This window comes from Canis lupus, chromosome 9 (genome assembly GCF_003254725.2).
Source record: "Canis lupus dingo isolate Sandy chromosome 9, ASM325472v2, whole genome shotgun sequence".
In the NCBI taxonomy this organism is placed as follows: Eukaryota; Metazoa; Chordata; class Mammalia; order Carnivora; family Canidae; genus Canis; species Canis lupus.
In genome coordinates, this window is record NC_064251.1 from 60997006 (window position 1) to 61015254 (window position 18249).

At 37.1% G+C, this 18249-nt stretch overlaps 1 protein-coding gene across 12 annotated transcripts in view; it reads right to left on the minus strand.

Annotated features, from left to right (window-relative positions):
- The window catches only part of RABGAP1 (RAB GTPase activating protein 1), a 166954-nt gene that overhangs the window by 35642 nt on the left and 113063 nt on the right, over nucleotides 1-18249 (minus strand). For all 12 annotated transcript variants that reach the window (XR_004818773.2, XR_004818772.2, XR_004818771.2 and 9 more), the window contains 2 exons: nucleotides 4690-4803; nucleotides 1048-1122 (listed from right to left, as the gene is read on the minus strand). Coding sequence is in view for 8 of the 12 variants with exons in the window: in XM_025475054.3 (XP_025330839.1) it covers nucleotides 1048-1122; nucleotides 4690-4803 (189 nt within the window). In the remaining 4 variants the exon portion in view is untranslated. The remainder of the gene's footprint in view (nucleotides 1-1047; nucleotides 1123-4689; nucleotides 4804-18249) is intronic.

The window sequence follows — 18249 nt, forward strand, 5'->3', positions numbered from 1 at the left end:
TGCTAAAGATGGAGGTGCCCACAAACTCTCTGCTAACATCACCTGTGTGGTGTTTTTGCCAAACATTTTAATTTTAATCCTGAGGAAATGATCAGACAAATCAAGAATGTGGAATATTTTATAAGACAATTTGCTTGAATTTTTCAAAACTCTCAATGGTGTAAAGCACAACAAAGGCAAAGGCTGGGGGAGTTTAGATAGAAAAAAAAAAATAAAGAGAAATGACACCAAATACATTGCTTGAATCTTCACTGAGCTTGGTTAGGAAAAAAAAAAGGCTACAAAGGACTTTACTGAGTAAACAATTGGGGAAAATCAAATGTGGATTCTGTATAAGGCATTACTGAATTGGTGTGGAATTTCTTGGATATGATTGCTGTATTATGGTTATATCCTTAGGAGATACATGCTCAAGTATTTAGGAATGAAGTGTTCTGATGTTTGCTACTGATTTTCCAAAACTAATTTCAAAAACTGTTTTTTCAGTAAAAAATAAAATGTGTAAAAATAAGAGGAAAAGTGAGAGATGCAGACAGAGCAAAGAGTATGGTACAGTATTAATTGGTAAAACAGAGGAAGAGTTTATGGGTATTCCACTTTAACGATTTCTCAGTTCTGCTGTGGATTTGAAAGAGTATCAATAAGCTGGATGGTAAAGGTCTTTGCTGAATAAATAAATGAATAGAATGGCACTTGTAAACAAAGCCAACTTCTCTTCCTTCCCACCTCTAATACACAGATCCCCAAGAAAATACTAATGATGGTGGCTACTTTATAAAATGTTCCTAAGGGTTCAACCAAGACTATCCAATCATTTTAGCAATAATAATGAGGTCTACTCTTGTACTAGTGTTTAACATTGTCATTTATTCTAACTATGTTTCTCTTCCATGATGATATTAAATTAAGGAAAAGGTTTCCAGATAGAGGAGTCGAAACTCATGCACTAGAGTCTGGTCAAATCCAATATAAAATCATGCTCAAGACTAAGGCTAGTATAAACTGAGGCAGGTCATGTGAAAGTTGTAACAGACACCTAATACTCACATGGAGAAGCAGAACAGCAGCAAGAAATGACTGGCCCTGGCAATAGCCAATCTCTTCATCATACACAGAATATGCCTGGAAAAAGAAAAACACAGGAGGTATAAATGAATATAGTTTACTCATGGGCCATAGTTGTCCTATAGGACCTTGAACATAGGAACCTGGAAGATATTCAACTCCACTATGGTATTTTGATGTTCAATGAATGATACAAATATCTCTCTGCAATTTTTCCTTTTTTGAAAGAATTTTTTTTAAAGATTTTATTTATTTATTCATGAGAGACAGAGAGAGAGAGAGAGAGGCAGAGACACAGGCAGAGGGAGAAGCAGGCTCCATGCAGGGAGGCTGATGTGGGACTTGATCCCAGGTCTCCAGGATCAGGCCCTCCAGAAGGTGGCGCTAAACCGCTGAGCCACCCGGGCGGGCTGCCCTTTAAAATAAATTTTTAAGATTTTATTTGAGAGAGAATTAGAGAGAAAGAGAGAGAGAGAGCATGAGCAGGGTGGGGGAGGGGGAGTTGGAAATGGAAAAGTAGACTTTCCCATTGAGGAGGGAGACTGATCTCAAGACACCGGGATCATGACCTAAGCAGACACTTAACCAACTGAGCCACCCAGGCGCCTCTTTTCAATTTTTTCTTTAATAAACAGAACTGCCACCATGCTACTTCCTGTAGCCCAAGAGTAAAAAAAGTAAGCGAGAACCACTTTGGCATTAAAAAACGGTTGCTGGGCAGCCCCAGTGGCGCAGCGGTTTAGTGCCGCCTGCAGCCTGGGGTGTGATCCTGGAGACCCAGGATCGAGTCCCACATCGGGCTCCCTGCATGGGGCCTGCTTCTCCCTCTGCCTCTCTCTCTCCCCCCCACCCCCACCCCGTGTATCTCTATGAATAAATAAATAAAATCTTAAAAAAAAAAAAAAAGGTTGCTGTAACTGTCTTGGCTCATGTTTTCCCCTTTTCCTTCAAGCTCTATCTAAACACTTCATTCCCCCAGGATTCCCTCTCTTCTCTGTACTGATGGTACTTGCTACACAAGGATAGTATTTACAGCATGCACCATGTTGCATTTTTTTTCAACTTTGACAATTAATTTATTTAGCAAATATTTGTTACTCTACCTGCCATATATAGACATTGTGCCAGGTGTTGTGGGTACATCAGAGAATTAATTTGGCAAAATACTCTCATAAAGTTTGCAATTTTAAGAAAGGAAAGATACAATAAAGTAAATAATTGTTGATAATGTGTGCTATTAGATGAATAAACAGAATGACACTTGCTTTATATGAGGTGGTCTGGGAAGGCCTTTTGGTAGATGATATATATATATATATTTTTAATACAATTATTTTTTATTGGTGTTCAATTTACCAACATACAGAATAACACCCAGTGCTCATCCCGTCAAGTGCCCCTCTCAGTGCCCGTCACCCATTCACCCCCACCCCCCACCCTCCTCCCCTTCCACCACCCCTAGTTCATTTCCCAGAGTTAGGAGTCTTTATGTTCTGTCTCCCTTTCTGATATTTTAAATGTCCATCTTCTCTACTGCACTGTGAGCTTCTTAGGGGCCAGGATGATGCCCTATCCGACCTAGCCACGACCTCAAACCTTCAACCTAGACAGTCCTACAGCAGGCTCTCACTAAACACTGTTAACATTATTCATTTTTCTTTCTGGGAAAAAATCTCTTGGCAAAGACACCAAAACACAATTCTTTCTACAATGCCAGTAATAACTTTTCTGATAAGAGGGATTACTCTGAAACCATTTGTAGGGTTCCTTTGGATTCTTATTTTGTATTTTTCTTGGAGGCAGAGGATTATTACCCATCTCTTCTCAACATCATCTTTAACAGAATATTGACATCTAACATTCCTTGTGGTTTACTTTTTTTGGTACTTTAGTTGTTTTCCAGAGTCTTGTTTTTATGAGTACTATTTCCAGTTCTCATGTAAGCTGCGGTGGAAAGGGAAATTCTACATATTCAAGATGCTATGCTATTCCCTGTCTGACAAGTTTATTTCTGATGAAATTCCCTTTATTTTCCACTTATTTTTTGTGCCATGCTTCTTCATCCCAGGAGAAAACAATTCAGAATAAGTGTGTTCACAATAAAGATCATTTAGCAAAATGTGATGCTAATGCTTATTAGATCACAATTAAGTTAATATATGCAAAGAGGTCTGTCATTAGCTTTTGGTGAAACTACAGCTTTTAAAAATATAAATATATAAATATGTAAAATAATCCTGTTTTCATAAATGAGGGTAGAATTTAACATAATCTCATTTAAATCCCCCATTTCATTGAAGCTTATCTAATAAGAGGGCTATACACAGAAAACACATATACTTTTTCAAAGACAAGATATGCAGAGGGCTTTAGAAATTATCTATTTAATACAATAAGGCATCTGTCAATAGAGCTCTGTGGAAAGCAGTCTGACAATGTTTGTGAAGTTATCAATTAACAGTTGATTGTTCAAGAAAGAATAGAAGCTTCAGAGTTAGAGCTGGGCTGAAATTCCACAAATGCTAATGTCTAGGTCTGGATCTTAGGCTCATTACTTTACTTATTTGTAAGATGAGAATAATCATAGTATTTATATCATAGACATGATGTATTATTCTCAGCTCATTCATGTAAATTACTCAGCACAGGACTTAATTATGTATCAGAATGAAATGTATTGAATTTCTATAGGTAGAAAATGGAGGGTAGCTTATTTTTCAGGCTCATGGAAAAACTTGAAGGAATACATACAGATGTGAAAGTACATGACACACTTGGACATGTTTAGGTATAAAATTCATGGGGGATCTCTGGGTGGCTCAGCAGTTTACCGCCTGCCTTTGGCCCAGGGTGCGATCCTGGGGTCCCGAGATCGGGTCCCACGTCGGGCTCCCGGCATGGAGCCTGCTTCTCCCTCTGCCTGTGTCTCTGCCTCTTTCTCTCTCTGTCTGTCATTCATAAATAAATAAATAAATCTTTAAAAAAAAATTCATGGCAGTTGTAATGAAATATGGGGACTAAAAGGCATTTCATTAATTCATCAACATTTAATGAGCACCTACTATATGCTAAGCACCACATATATTAACATATAGAAGTGACTTCTGCCCTTGAGAACTTCACAGTTCAGTTGGCCTCTGTGCTGGGCGTGAAGTCTCCTGAAGAGTCTTTCTCTCTGCCCCCACTCCCTAAAAAAAATAGTAAATGTAGAGCCAGGGGACTGTCATCTGAAAGTCCTGATTAAAAAAGTAAAAGAAACCTTACCATTTTATGTCTAGTTGATTTCCTGTTTATTATGAGCATAAAATTAAAGGTACAATCACAATTTTACAGAGTCTACTCTCTCCTTTTTCACTTTTAGCTTTTTAAAGATTTTTTTATTTATTAAAAGAGAGGGAGAGAGACAGCATGAGCAGGGAGTAAAGTCAAAAGGAAAGAGAGATGCAGACTCTGTGCTGAGCAGGGAGCCCAATGCTCAGACGTTCAACGGCCTGAACCACCCAGGTGCCTCCTTTTTTGCTTTCTTAATTATCAAATACAAATTACACTTTGTAGTTACCTTTTGTGTAATTTCAAAAGCACCAGAATAACCATTCAAAACAAATTTTTTTTGATGTGAAATACCTTGCATATTTTATATAAGGAATCTTGTCCATCTCCTCCTGTGTCCTTAAAGTAGTCATGAGCTGGGAATGTCCGGTTAATATCCCGAGTGATAGCACTGTCCTGGGGAGACTCCTGTGGAAACATTAGGAAAAGGATTTAGTAATTAATCATGTACGTATCTGTGTAAGTTTATACAGCAAGGTCTTCTCATTTACAGGCTTTAAAAATGCTGCAGGGACATACATACACATGTGCATGCCAAGAGTTATTTCATCTTCAGGGGCCAACTGTTCGAGCAAAAGCAAAATCAAATATTAAGGGAAAAAAACATGGAAGAAAAGGAACCTGCTTACTCTATATACCTCATGTATATTCCATCTCTGTTGCAAGAAGTGCAGCTGGTGACCTTTCTATTGCAAGAGGGAAAATGTGGTAATCAAAATGGATTTCCCATAGGAAAATATTCAAACTAATCTCAAAAGGAGGTAAAGTGCTCCCATTAGCAAAAATCAGGTATAAAAATTGCTGCTTTAAATGATCCTTTGGCATGATGCCCATGTGCCAGGTTCTCAAAAGGAAAAGAGAAGTCCCTTAATTGGAGTTTATCCTAAGCACAAATGGCATAAAAATGCACTCAGCAATCTACTCAATATGAAACTAGACCACCAAATGTCAAGGGATTCAAATAGGCTACAGGAAAATATCCCTTCCTTTTGCTAATGGAGAAAACTAAACAAATATCAGTAACACCACAGCAATCCTTTATACAACAAAGCAAGCAACCAGGTATTTGTAATAAATTCCCCTTGTTAAATTTCATTTGATCACATGCTAAAGAACTGGAGCACAGAAACATGACCTTCTATTTTAACAATGCATTGTCTTCATAAAACAATGGACTTGATGGTCTTTGGTGAGACTACATCATATTCAGCACACCATCTAAGAGCCCAATACTCCTGTTTCAAGATGAAAAAAATCAAAGTGATATTCTTCCGTTGTTCAGTAATTTCTCCAGTCTTTTGGGTAATCATGTTCCCAGGGCCATAAGTATTTTACAATTGTGGGATGTGAACTAACTTTAAATTTCTGAATTTTTATTGAATAAACTTGACACATAATGTTGTATAAATTTAAGGCATACAGTGTTACTGATACATTTATATACTGTAACAGAACTGCTATTGTAGCCATATTTATTATATTACATAATATACTCATTATACTGTGCATCACATCTCTATAGTTTCTTTACTACTAGTTACAAGTTTGTACACTATGAGCCCCTAAACTCCCTGTGAACTAACTTTAAAGCCTGTGCTCTTTTTAAATAAGTAAACTATTTGAACTTTCAGAGATACTGCAAACTGCTTCCCAAAGAGCTTTACTGGCATACTACTAGTTTTTAATATGTTATTAATTTAAAGTTAAGGTAACTCAAAACAATGGTGCTCCCTGCTAACAGGACAAGATCCAAGGTAAGACCTAAGACTACAGTAGTTATTGTCTGGTGGCAGCTTCCAGGCTGTATACAGCACATGGAGAGGCAACTGAAACAGAACTGAGGTGGGGAGGAAAGAACAGAAGAGGGAAAGGGCAAGGTAGCCAGAGTTAGTAGGTCAGAGTACTGGAGAAGAAACCGTGAACAGAAAGAGATCTGCAGAGCTATCTACAGGGGTTCCTATGAGTCAGGAATCACAAAACAAAAAGGGTAAACTGGACTTCATCAAAACTTTAAAATTATCGTATTCAAAATACCACTGTTAAAAATATGAAAATGTAAACCCTGACCAGGGCAAAATACCTATAAGATCTATCTGATAATGGTGTTGTATTCAGAATATATAACTCTGAAAACAGATAAGGAGGTAAACAACTGATTTTAAAAGGGGGGAATGGTAGTAAAAGATTGAAGAGAGGGACGCCTGGGTGGCTCAGGGGTTGAGCATCTGCCTTCGGTTCAGGGCATGATCCCAGGGTCCCAGGATCAAGTTCCATATCAGGCTCCTCTTGAGGAAGCCTCTTGAGGCTTCTCTCTCTACCTCTGTCTCTGCCTCTCTCTCTGTGTCTTTCATGAATAAATAAAATCTTAAAAAAAAAAAAAAAGAAAGATTGAAGAGATACTTTACAACATAAGACATACAGATGGTAAATAAGCACATGAAAAAAATTCAACGTCATCAGACATTAGAAAAATATAAACTGAAACCACAATGAGATTCTACTAACCACCTACTTTTTTTTTTTTTTTAAAGATTTTATTTATTTATTCATTATAGACATAGAGAGAGAGAGAGGCAGAGACACAGGCAGAGGGAGAAGCAGGCTCCATGCAGGGAGCCCGACGTGGGACTTGATCCCGGGACTCCAGGATCGCGCCCTAGGCCAAAGGCAGGTGCCAAACCGCTGAGCCACCCAGGGATCCCCAACCACCTACTGTTAAAACAAAAAAGAACCAAAGTAGTAAATATTGGCCAAGGGTGTGAAACAACTGGAACTCCCAGAAATTGCTGGTGAGAATACAAAATGGTACAAACATTTTAGAAATGGTTTGGAAGTTTCTTATAAAGTTAAACATACACTTACCATATAATTCAGTGACTCCAGTCCTAGGTATTTATCCAAGAGAAATGAAAATATGAATATATGCAAAGACTTGAACTTGAATAGTCACAGAAGCTTTATTCATACTAGCTCAGACTGGAAACAATACAAATGTGCTCTAATGGGTAAATGGATAAATAAATTGTGGTATAATCCATATAATGGAATATTACTACTCAGAAATAAAAAAGAAAAAAAACATTGATATATACAATATGAATGGATCTCAAAAGCATTTTCTAAGTGACTGGAGAAGCCAGACACAAAGATTAATTTCCATTAATTTTATGTATATGAGATTCTAAAAAAGGCAAAATTATAAGTTATAGAAAGTAGATTAGTGTTTAGAAGAGCCTGGAGTTAAAAGGAGAACCCTGATTCTTAAGAGAGATGAGAGAACTTTTTGAAGTTTGAATATGGAAATATTACCCATCATATCTATGATGGTAGTTAAACTGTTTTGAATCTTTCACTTAAAATTTGTGTATTTGGGGCACCTGAGTGGCTCAGTGGTTGCCTTTGGCTCAGGTCATGATCCTGGGGTCCTGGGATCGAGTCCCTCTGCCTATGTCTCTGCCTCTTTCTCTGTGTCTCTCATGAATAAATACATAAAATCTTAAAAAAAATGTGTATTTTCTTGTATATAAATTACAACTGTATACAGATTATTTTAAAATGGAAAAATACAAATGAAAGAAAGACCCAAGATGACTTAAGCCCTTTAAATTAATAAGAGTTCCCAGTCCTACTTTAGGTATATACAGCTAAGGGATGAAAATGAGTAAATCCATATTTACCTCAAGGTCTTAAGACCCAGGGCACAGCTCAGAGGCATATATATCTGGATTTGAAAGTTGGCTCAGTCTCTTAAGCTGAACAACTTTATTTTTTTTAAATATTTTATGTATTTATTCATGAGACACAGAGAGAGAGAGAGAGAGAGAGAAAGAGAGAGAGAGACAGAGACACAGGCAGAGTGAGAAACAGGCTCCATGCCGGGAGTCCGACATGGGACTCCCAGGCTGAAGGCAGCACTAAACCGCTGAGCCACCCGGGCTGCCCCGCTGAACAACTTTATATAAGTTTTGCATTTTCTGTGATTAATATTACCTACCTTATAAAGTCGTAGTAAAGGTTACATTAAATGCATATATAAAGAGCTTCTACCAGTTTCTGACATGTATATAGAAAAGACTTGATAAAAGTGAAAGGAAGCAATCTCCAGCACTGCTGAGAGCTGGGGCTATCCTTTGAATACACAGATGTACACATTCATTAGTGATATGTAGAATACACACATACATAAGATATCTAGAATATATATTTTTATTTTTATCTTAACTTCCCTATAAAACTATTCACAGGATAGAACTTGTGATTTGGTTTTATAACTTCCACAGAGCCTAGCATAATGCAGGGCATTTATCAGTCAATGCTTGATAAATATATCTAAAAAAGTCCAAACACTTCTTCAGGACTAAGCAATGGCAACTCTCATGTGGTCAACAGCCCTACCTGAACCAAGATCTCTGACGCTAATGTTTATTTATTTATTTATTTTTAAATTTATTTATGATAGTCACAGAGAGAGAGAGAGAGGCAGAGACACAGGCAGAGGAAGAAGCAGGCTCCATGCACCGGGAGCCCGACGTGGGATTCGATCCCGGGTCTCCAAGATCGCGCCCCGGGCCAAAGGCAGGCGCTAAACCACTGCGCCACCCAGGGATCCCAGACGCTAATGTTTAATTCAAGATCCATGTGAATGAGGCACCAAACTAAATCACGAAAGAACCTTATTAATTGGATAATTTCAAAGATGTTTCAACTAAACATCTGAAAAAAACCAAGAATGCTGTTATGATTGATTTATTAGTAACTTCCCAACTGTGTAAAATGAAGTCAAGAGATAGTAATAGTCATGAAAAATAGAACAGTGAAGACTTTGAGTCTTTTAGCTCAAAATGCTACGTAAATCATCCTACAATTAAGATAAATGATAAGGAAAGAGGGTCTATATCAGAAACCTAGGCTATACAGCAATGTCCACAATAGCCAAACTGTGGAAGGAGCCTCGGTGTCCATCGAAAGATGAATGGATAAAGAAGATGTGGTCTATGTATACAATGGAATATTACTCAGCCATTAGAAATAACACATACCCACCATTTGCTTCGATGTGGATGGAACTGGAGGGCATTATGCTGAGTGAAATAAGTCAACTGGAGAAGGACAAACATATGGTCTCAATCATTTGGGGAATATAAAAATTAGTGAAAGGGAATAAAGGGGAAAGGAGAGAAAATGAGTGCAAATATCAGTGAGGGTGACAAACATGAGAGACACCTAACTCTAGGAAATGAACAAGGGGTAGTGGAAAGGGAGGTGGGCAGAGGGTTGGAGTGACTGGGTGATGGACACTGAGAGGGGCACTTGGCGGGATGAGCACTGGGTGTTATGCTATATGTTGGCAAATTGAACTCCGATTAAAAAAAAAAAAAAGAAAGAAACCTAGGCTATATATTTGTGGATTAAGGATTTTTTTTTTCCAGACAAGGGTATATGAATTCTGTAGCAAGCACATAGAATGTGAAATAGCAATGCAGAGACAACCCCAGGTGTAGGGAATTAAGAAATCTTTACTGCTATTTCATGAATAGCTCAAACAAGCAACAAAGGACTATAAACAGTCCCAGCTTCAATTCTGAAACTGCAGCATGATAAAAATTTATCTTACTGCTAGCATCAAGAGAAAAAAAAAAAAACTGAACTTAAAGTTTTCTTATAAAATATGCCATTAGTATCCAAATTGGTAAAGAATACTTTCTTATTTAGAGATGACATGATACTATATACAGAAAAACCCTAAAGACTCCATCAAAAAACTATTAGAATAAATTAATTCAGTAAAGTTGCAGAATACAAAATCAATGTACAGAAATGTGTTATATTTCTAAACACTAATTATGAAGCAGCATAAAGAAAAATTAAGGGCAGCCTGGGTGGCTCAGCAGTGTAGCACCGCCTTCAGCCCAGGGTATGATCCTGGAGACCTGGGATCGAGTCCCAGGTCGGGATCCCTGCATGGAGCCTGCTTCTCCCTCTGCCTGTGTCTCTGCCGCTCTCTTTCTGTGTCTCTCATGAATAAATAAAATCTTTAAAAACAAGAGAGAGAAATTAAGAAAACAGTCCCATTTACAATGCACCAAAAATAAAAACATACCTAAGAATAAATTAACCAAGGAGGTGAAAGACCAGTACTCCGAATACTATAAAACACTCATGAAAGAAATTGAGGATGACACAAAGAAATGGAAAGACATCCCATGCTCATGGGCTGAAAGAACAAATCGTTAAAATGTCTATACTACCCAAAGTAATCTACAGATTTAATGCAATCCCTGTCAAAACACTAATAATATTTTTCACAGAACTAGAATAAACAATACTCAAATTTGTATGGAACCACAAAAGATTCCGAATAGCCAAGGCAATCCTGAAAATGGAAAACAAAACTGAAGGTATCACAATTCCAGACTTCAAGTTATATCACAAAGCTATAAACAAAATAGTATGGTACTGGCACAAATACAGACATACAGATCACTGGAACAGAATGGAAAATCCAGAAATAAACCTCACAGCCATATAGTTAATCTTTGACAAAGGAGGAAAGAATATGCAATGGGAAAAATGGTGCTGGGAAAACTGAACAGCTACATGCAAAAGAGTGAAATTGGATAACTTTCTTACACCATACACACACAAAAAAACTCTCAAAATGGATCAAGGACCTAAATGTGAGATATAAAACCACAAAAATCCTAGAAGGGAGCACAGGCAGCAATTTCTCTGAAATCAGCCATAGCAACATTTTTCAAGATCTGTCTCCTGAGGCAAGGGTAATAAAAGTAAAAACAAACTACTGGGACCACATCCAAATAAAAACCTTCTGCAGAGTAAAGGAAACAGTCAACAAAACTAAAAGGCAACCCATGGAATGGGAGAAGATATTTGCAAATGACATATCCAAAAAAGGGTTAGTATCCAAAATATATAAAGAATTGATACAACTCAGCACCCTAAAACCAAATAACCCAATTAAAACATGGGCAAAAACGTGAACAGACCTTTCTTCAAAGAAGACATACAGATGGCCAACAGACACATGAAATGTGCTCAACATCACTCATTATCAGGGAAATGCAAATCAAAATTACAATGAGAGTAGCACTTGGCTGGCTCAGTCAGAGGAGTGTGTACCGCCTGATCTTGGGGTTGTGAGTTCAAGCCCCACAATGGATGTATAAATTACTTAAAAAACAAAAACAGAAAACCCCACAGAACTACAATGTTATGTAACAACTCACACCTGTCAGAATGGCTAAAATAAAGAATACAAGACACAACAACTGCTGGGGAGAATGCAGGAAAACCCTTGTGGTACTGTAGGTGGGAATGCAAACTGGTGCAGCCACTGTGGAAAACAGTATGGCGGTTCCTCAGAAAGTTAAAAATAAAACTGTCTTATCATCCAGGAATCGCACTACTGGGTATTTACACCCCAAATACAAAAACATTAATTCAAAGGGATAGATGCACCCTTATGTTTATTGTAGCATTATTTATGATAGTCAAATTATGGCAACAGCCCAAATATCCACTGATAGATGAATGGATCAAGAAGATATATTACATATATATGCATATATATTATATATGTATATATAGTATACACACAAACAGAATATTTATCAGCCATAAAATAGAATGAAAGCTCGCCATTTGCAACAACATAGATGGAGCTAGAGTAAAATGTTAAGAGAAATAAGTCAGAGAAAGACAAACACCATATGATTTCACTCATTTGTGAAATTTAAGAAACAAAACAAACAAGCAAAGGAAAAACACAAAGAGAAACAAACTAGACTCTTAACTATAGAGAACAAACTGATGGTTGGGGGGGGGGTAAGAGAAAGAATGGGTGAGACAGATGGTAGAGATTAAAGAATACAATGATCATGATGAGCACTGTGCAATGTACAGAACTGCTGAATCACTATATTGTATACCTGAAACTAATGTAACACTGTATGTTAACAATAGTGAGATTAAAATAAACATAATTTAAAATTAATTTACTTATTTCAAATAAAGATTAATATTATTTTGATAAATATATTTAATATTTTATTATTTTAAAATTAATAAAAGTAATTAAAAATAAAACAGCATGCCATTTAAAAAAGAAATAGGCGAGCAGTACATATATGTGAATTATATCTAGAAACTATATCTAGAATATATCTAGAACTCAAAAAAGGCAACATAATGAAATGGACAAAAACTTGAGCAGACACTTCATAAAACAAACAAACAAAAAAGACACTTCATAAAACATAAATTGCAAATAAGCAAATGAAAAGATTAAAACCATAGGGAAATAGCCACCCAAAATGTTTGCTAAAAGAGAATGACTTCTTGTGCAGTGGTTAAGAAGGGCTATTACCTGGAATACTCTGAAAGGTGTTATTTAATCAAATGATGATTTGGAAACTCATAATTATAATTTTAAAGTATTGAAGAGAGATTACCCAAAGTAGCATTAATGCAGTTTCTGAAAGATTTTGGAACTTGAAAGAAAAAAAGAAGGAAGACTGAAAACATTAAAACGACACCTAAGATGAATTTCACACTAACAAAGTTTTCCAGAAATGATAAACAGACATGCTACTGACCTATATGTGGAATAGTTACAAAAAATTAATCTGAAAAACCTGTTAATTTTATTCTTGAATTGTACCTCCACCTCTAAAGAGAATTTTTTTTAAAGATTTTATTTATTTATTCACAAGAGACACAGAGAAAAAGAGAGAGAGAGAGAGAGAGAGGGGGGCAGAGACACAGGCAGAGGGAGAAGCAGGCTCCACGCAGGGAGCCTGATGTGGAACTCCATCCCGGGTCTCCAGGATCACGCCCTGGACTGAAGGCAGCGCTAAATCACTGAGCCACCTGGGCTGCCCAAAGGGAATTCTTTTTAAGAAAATGTTAGATGAATTTTCTCCATACATTCTATGAAACAATAATGGAAGTTCTGAAACATTTTTAAGAATGACAAATTGTGGCTTTAACACAAGCACAAAGGTTAAATAAATTAAGGATTGAGAGAGCTATGGAGAACTTAAAAATACACTATGCCAGTTACATCAGTCATATCAGACTGGTGATGAAGATAACCTGACAGTAATTAGAGATATATGGTTTGGAAATGCAAATGCACGTATGATAGGAATATAACACAGAACTAAAAATATTCTATAATTGGTCAGTCCTCATTACTCTGCCATCTCTCACTCACTGATCATGGGAATCATTAGAGAATTAACAGGTAAAATGCCCTTGAGAAAAAGTAAATTTGAAAATTCACATGCTGAAAATCAAAGCCTTTAATATGAGTAATAAATTGGGGAAGTCTATGCCAATCACTTACTTAAAATATCTAGTCTTAGGAAATATGCTGGAAAAACCTGGGCTTAAATCCATTTGACCTGCCAGAAGTCAGGCTGTACAAAAATGATCAAGAAATTCCAACGATGGGATCCTTGGGTGGCGCAGTGGTTTAGTGCCTGCCTTCGGCCCAGGATGTGATCCTGGAGTCCCTGGATCGAGTCCCACATCGGGCTCCCTGCGTGGAGCCTGCTTCTCCCTCTTCCTGTGTCTCTGCCTCTCTCTCGAATAAATAAATAAAATCTTAAAAAAAAAAAAAGAAAGAAAGAAATTCTAACGAATTTAGGAAATTTGTATCAGAATGACAAATTTAGTAAGTTTGTATCAGAATAGTGACATCACTGACTTTGAAAAGATCCTGAAAATAAATCACAGCAACATTATGGATAATTTCTTCCTAAGAGAACACAGCAAAGAGCTGCAAAACATCCAACCCCAGTACTTATAACACTAAAGGTTATACAATAGTGTGCTTGTATTTCTAAGGAGTTAAGCATAAGTGGAGCTGGTACAAGAAACTTGCTGATGCAACATATTTTGCATAACACCATTCATGGCCAAAGTGATGAAGTCAACCAAATACATCCTCTCAACCATACCACAACTAGGAAAATAATTTCACAGAGAATAAGTTGTTACAAAGGTACTTAAAAGACAATCATGGGGAGATGTAAACCTTAGAAGAACAGGGAATGGCAAAACTGTCAGTTGATAATGTGTCCTGAAAATGATCAAAGTTATGACAGAAGTGGGGTTTTTTTCATCAACTGCTTTGTTTTCACCACTTTATTCCATGAAAACCAGCTTTAATCTCCAGAAGAAAATTAAAATGCCATATGATTATGCACTATTAACATCTTGCTAACTTTTTCTGGTAAGATCAGCAAATAGTTTTGACTCCATGGGTCATTTAGTGTAATTACTCAATTCTCCCTTTGTAGAATAAAAGTAGCCACAGACAATATGAACATAACCAAGCATTTCTGTATTCTAATAAAACTTTATTTATAAAATCAAGAAGCATGTTGTATTTGGCCCCTATGCCATAGTTTGCCAAGTCCTGCTCTAAATACACACCACAATAATTTTTCATGAGCAATGCGAACAGAGATTTGTAATGATTTTAAATATACTGACATGACTCTGTTGATCAATTTCATATACGTTTTACAAGCAGAAATTCTGTCACAAATAAGCTGCAATAACTTGAAATGTGTATCCCTTTGAACATAGGCGCTTTCTCATGTAATAATTTTAAAAACATTTGCTGCACTTTACACAAGTCAGTTCTCCAAAAGTCTGTAAATTTTTCTGTATCCCCAATGTAGTAAAAGTTTAAATTAAATCCTGTAAGTATAGTGGTATATTGTTCCTTATATTTCAGCCAGCAAGCTCAGAAAACATATATACAGCTCAGAAATCATAAATATAGGCAGTGAAACATACTAGACTGGTCAAAATAAAAAGACAATACCAAATGTAGTTAAGGATAGGAAACAAGTGGAACTCTCAACTGTTGCTAATGGAGGTGTAAAAAGATACAACCACTTTGGTAAATTACACAGCAGTTTCTTGTAAAGTTAAACACACAGCTACCCAGACTTCGCAATTCTCCTTACTACCACACAGGAGAACCCAAAACATACAATCAAGAGGGGAAAAAAAGTGTAAGAATGTTCATAATAACCTTATTTGTAATAGCCCCAAACTAGAAACCCCAAATGTCCATCAACAGAAAAAAAAGATAAATTCTGGTATAATCATGATGGAATACACACATACATTACCTGAAATAATTTCGTTAAAAATTGTACTCTTAAAATTTCAGCACTTTTAAAATTTATTCATACTGAGAATTAGCACCTTATACTAACATCGAATCTCTTTCATCACCCCTTCTTATACTCCTGCTAAATGGGACTACTCTCTCTGTGTCTATCATGAATAAATAAATAAATAAATCTTAAAAGGGGCGGGGGGGAATCCCTGGGTGGCTCAGAGGTTTAGCGCCTGCCTTTGGCCCAGGACACAATCCTGGAATTCTGGGATCGAGTCCTGCGTTGGGCTCCCAGCATGGAGCCTGCTTCTCCCTCCTCCTGTGTGTCTCTGCCTCTCTCTCTCTCTCTCTCTGTCTCTCTGTCTATCATGAATAAATAAATAAATCTTAAAAAATAAAAAAATGGGACTACTCACTGTTGTCCAAATGTACGCTGAGATTAATGATACACTTTACTGCATTTTATTATTTTTTTATTGCAAATATGTGGATAAGGCGGGATAGGAGGTGGGGAGGGGCAGAGGAAGAGAGAGAGGGAGAATCTTAAGCAGGCTCCACACACCTAGCCCTGAGCTCAATGTGCAGTTTGATCTCATGACCTGAGCTAAAATCAAGAGTTGGACACTCTATTGACTGAGCCACCAAGATGACCCACTTTACTGCATCTTATTTATTTATTTTTTAAAAGATTTTATTTATTTATTCATGAGACACACACAGAGAGAGAGAGAGAGAGAGAGAGAGAGAGATAGAGGCAGAGACGAGGCATAGGGAGAAGCAGGCTCTGTTCCGGGAGCCCGATGTGGGCCATATCATATAATTTACTATGCTGAATTTCTGACTTTGAAATATTCATGCTGCTCTACTTCTTTTGCTATAAACAAGGCTGTAAAGTAGAGCCATGATTCCTAAGGAAAAGAGTTTCCACAATTACTTCATTCCCCTCAAGATCCAGCTTATAACCTTTGTCGTTTGGATAGTGAATTCTACTGCCATTTTGTCTTACAGAAAAATGTACCAAAAAACAAAAAAAAAAAAAAAAAAAGAAAAATGTACCAATCAGTGTATATACCACATGAGTATCACCTGTACAGCAATTACCCTGCTGTTCTGGAATAATCCTTTATGTACTCGACTTATCCTCCTTCTAGTCTATGTGTCACTAATAACTATCTAAAGTTGCAAAGAACTACATATAAAGTTTACTGAGTACATCCTATACTAATACCAATGTATTGTTTGCTGAACCCACATGCTGACTGATCAAAAGGCACTACTGCACATGTATTTCCTTGCTCTGTCAGTTGATGAGAGGACCTAGAAACAATAAAATCCAGTTGTAGCGAGCATACCTAGCGCCAGGATCTTGGTATCTTTTTTAAAGATTTTCTGTATGTTTGACAGAGAATGAGACAGAGAGAGAGAGAGAGAGAGAGAGAGAGCACAGGTGGAGCAGCAGGCAGAGGGAGCACCAGGCTTCCTGCTGAGCAGGGAACCCCCTCCCCCCACCACCCCAAACCAGTGTGGGGCTTGATCCCAGGACCCTGGGATCTTTTTGGTTCAGCCAAAGGCACACACCCAACTGACTGAGCCAAACCAGGTGCCCAGGATTTTGGTTTCTAATACCAGTTACCAGTAAATGGAATCAGGACTCCTTAGAGAAATAGCTGTTTCTAAGACTGGAGCAGGAAATATAGATGAAGATGAACCTGGACTATCCAGAGGTGCCAAAAAGTGATGAACTGCTTCTCCTGTATTCTGACCATGGAGAAAACAAATCTAGAACAACAGGAGAATGCCAATGGGAAAAAGGAGCCAAGTCAAAGAGTTCCCAATGGCCAAAGCTGGAACAATTTGAACAAAATAAATGAACTACTACTGAATTATAACCTAAGTATAAAACAAATATCCATGGGCCTATACTTATACAAATGACTGAATAAATAAATGAGGGAGGGAGAATGAGACAAATACACTATGCAGAAAAATTCCCAGTAACTTGTGCAGACATACTGCCCTCTTGGGGGACAGCCCATTCCTGGTGTGGGCAGTGCAGACTGACTTGCTTCGAAAGAACACAGTAAGGAAAGGGGAAGAAACAGTGACTTAACAGTGAATAAATGTGACAAATATGGCCTCAGCCAGATGATCAAGGTCAACATCAACAGTGTTGAGTCATGTTGATAGTCCTTACCCTTGATAAGAGATGATGAAAATAGTGTTCTACCTATACGTTCTTTCTCTCCAAAACTCATAATCTCATGAGAAAAACGGATAAATTCCAGCCAAGGAGCATTCTATAAAATACCTCGCCAGTACTCCCTAAAACCATCAAAGTCATCAAAAAGCAAGTAAAGTCTAAAACACTGTAACAGTCTAGAGGAGTCTAAAGGAGACATGAAAATGTTGTAATACAGTATCCTGGATGGGATCTGCTACAAAAAAAGAACATTACGTAAAAACTAAGCAAAACTAAAAGTACAGATTCTGGTTAATATTAACACATCAATATTGGTTACTAATGTAAGATGTTAATAATAGGGGAAAGAATGAAAGTAGAAGGGAACACCCTGTACTATTTTCACAATATTTCTGTAAATCTAAAACCACTCTTAAATATAAATTTTTTTAAATGCCATTATCTTCTTATACAATATGGAAATTTGGGCTTGGTCCAGGTTCACATACCAGTA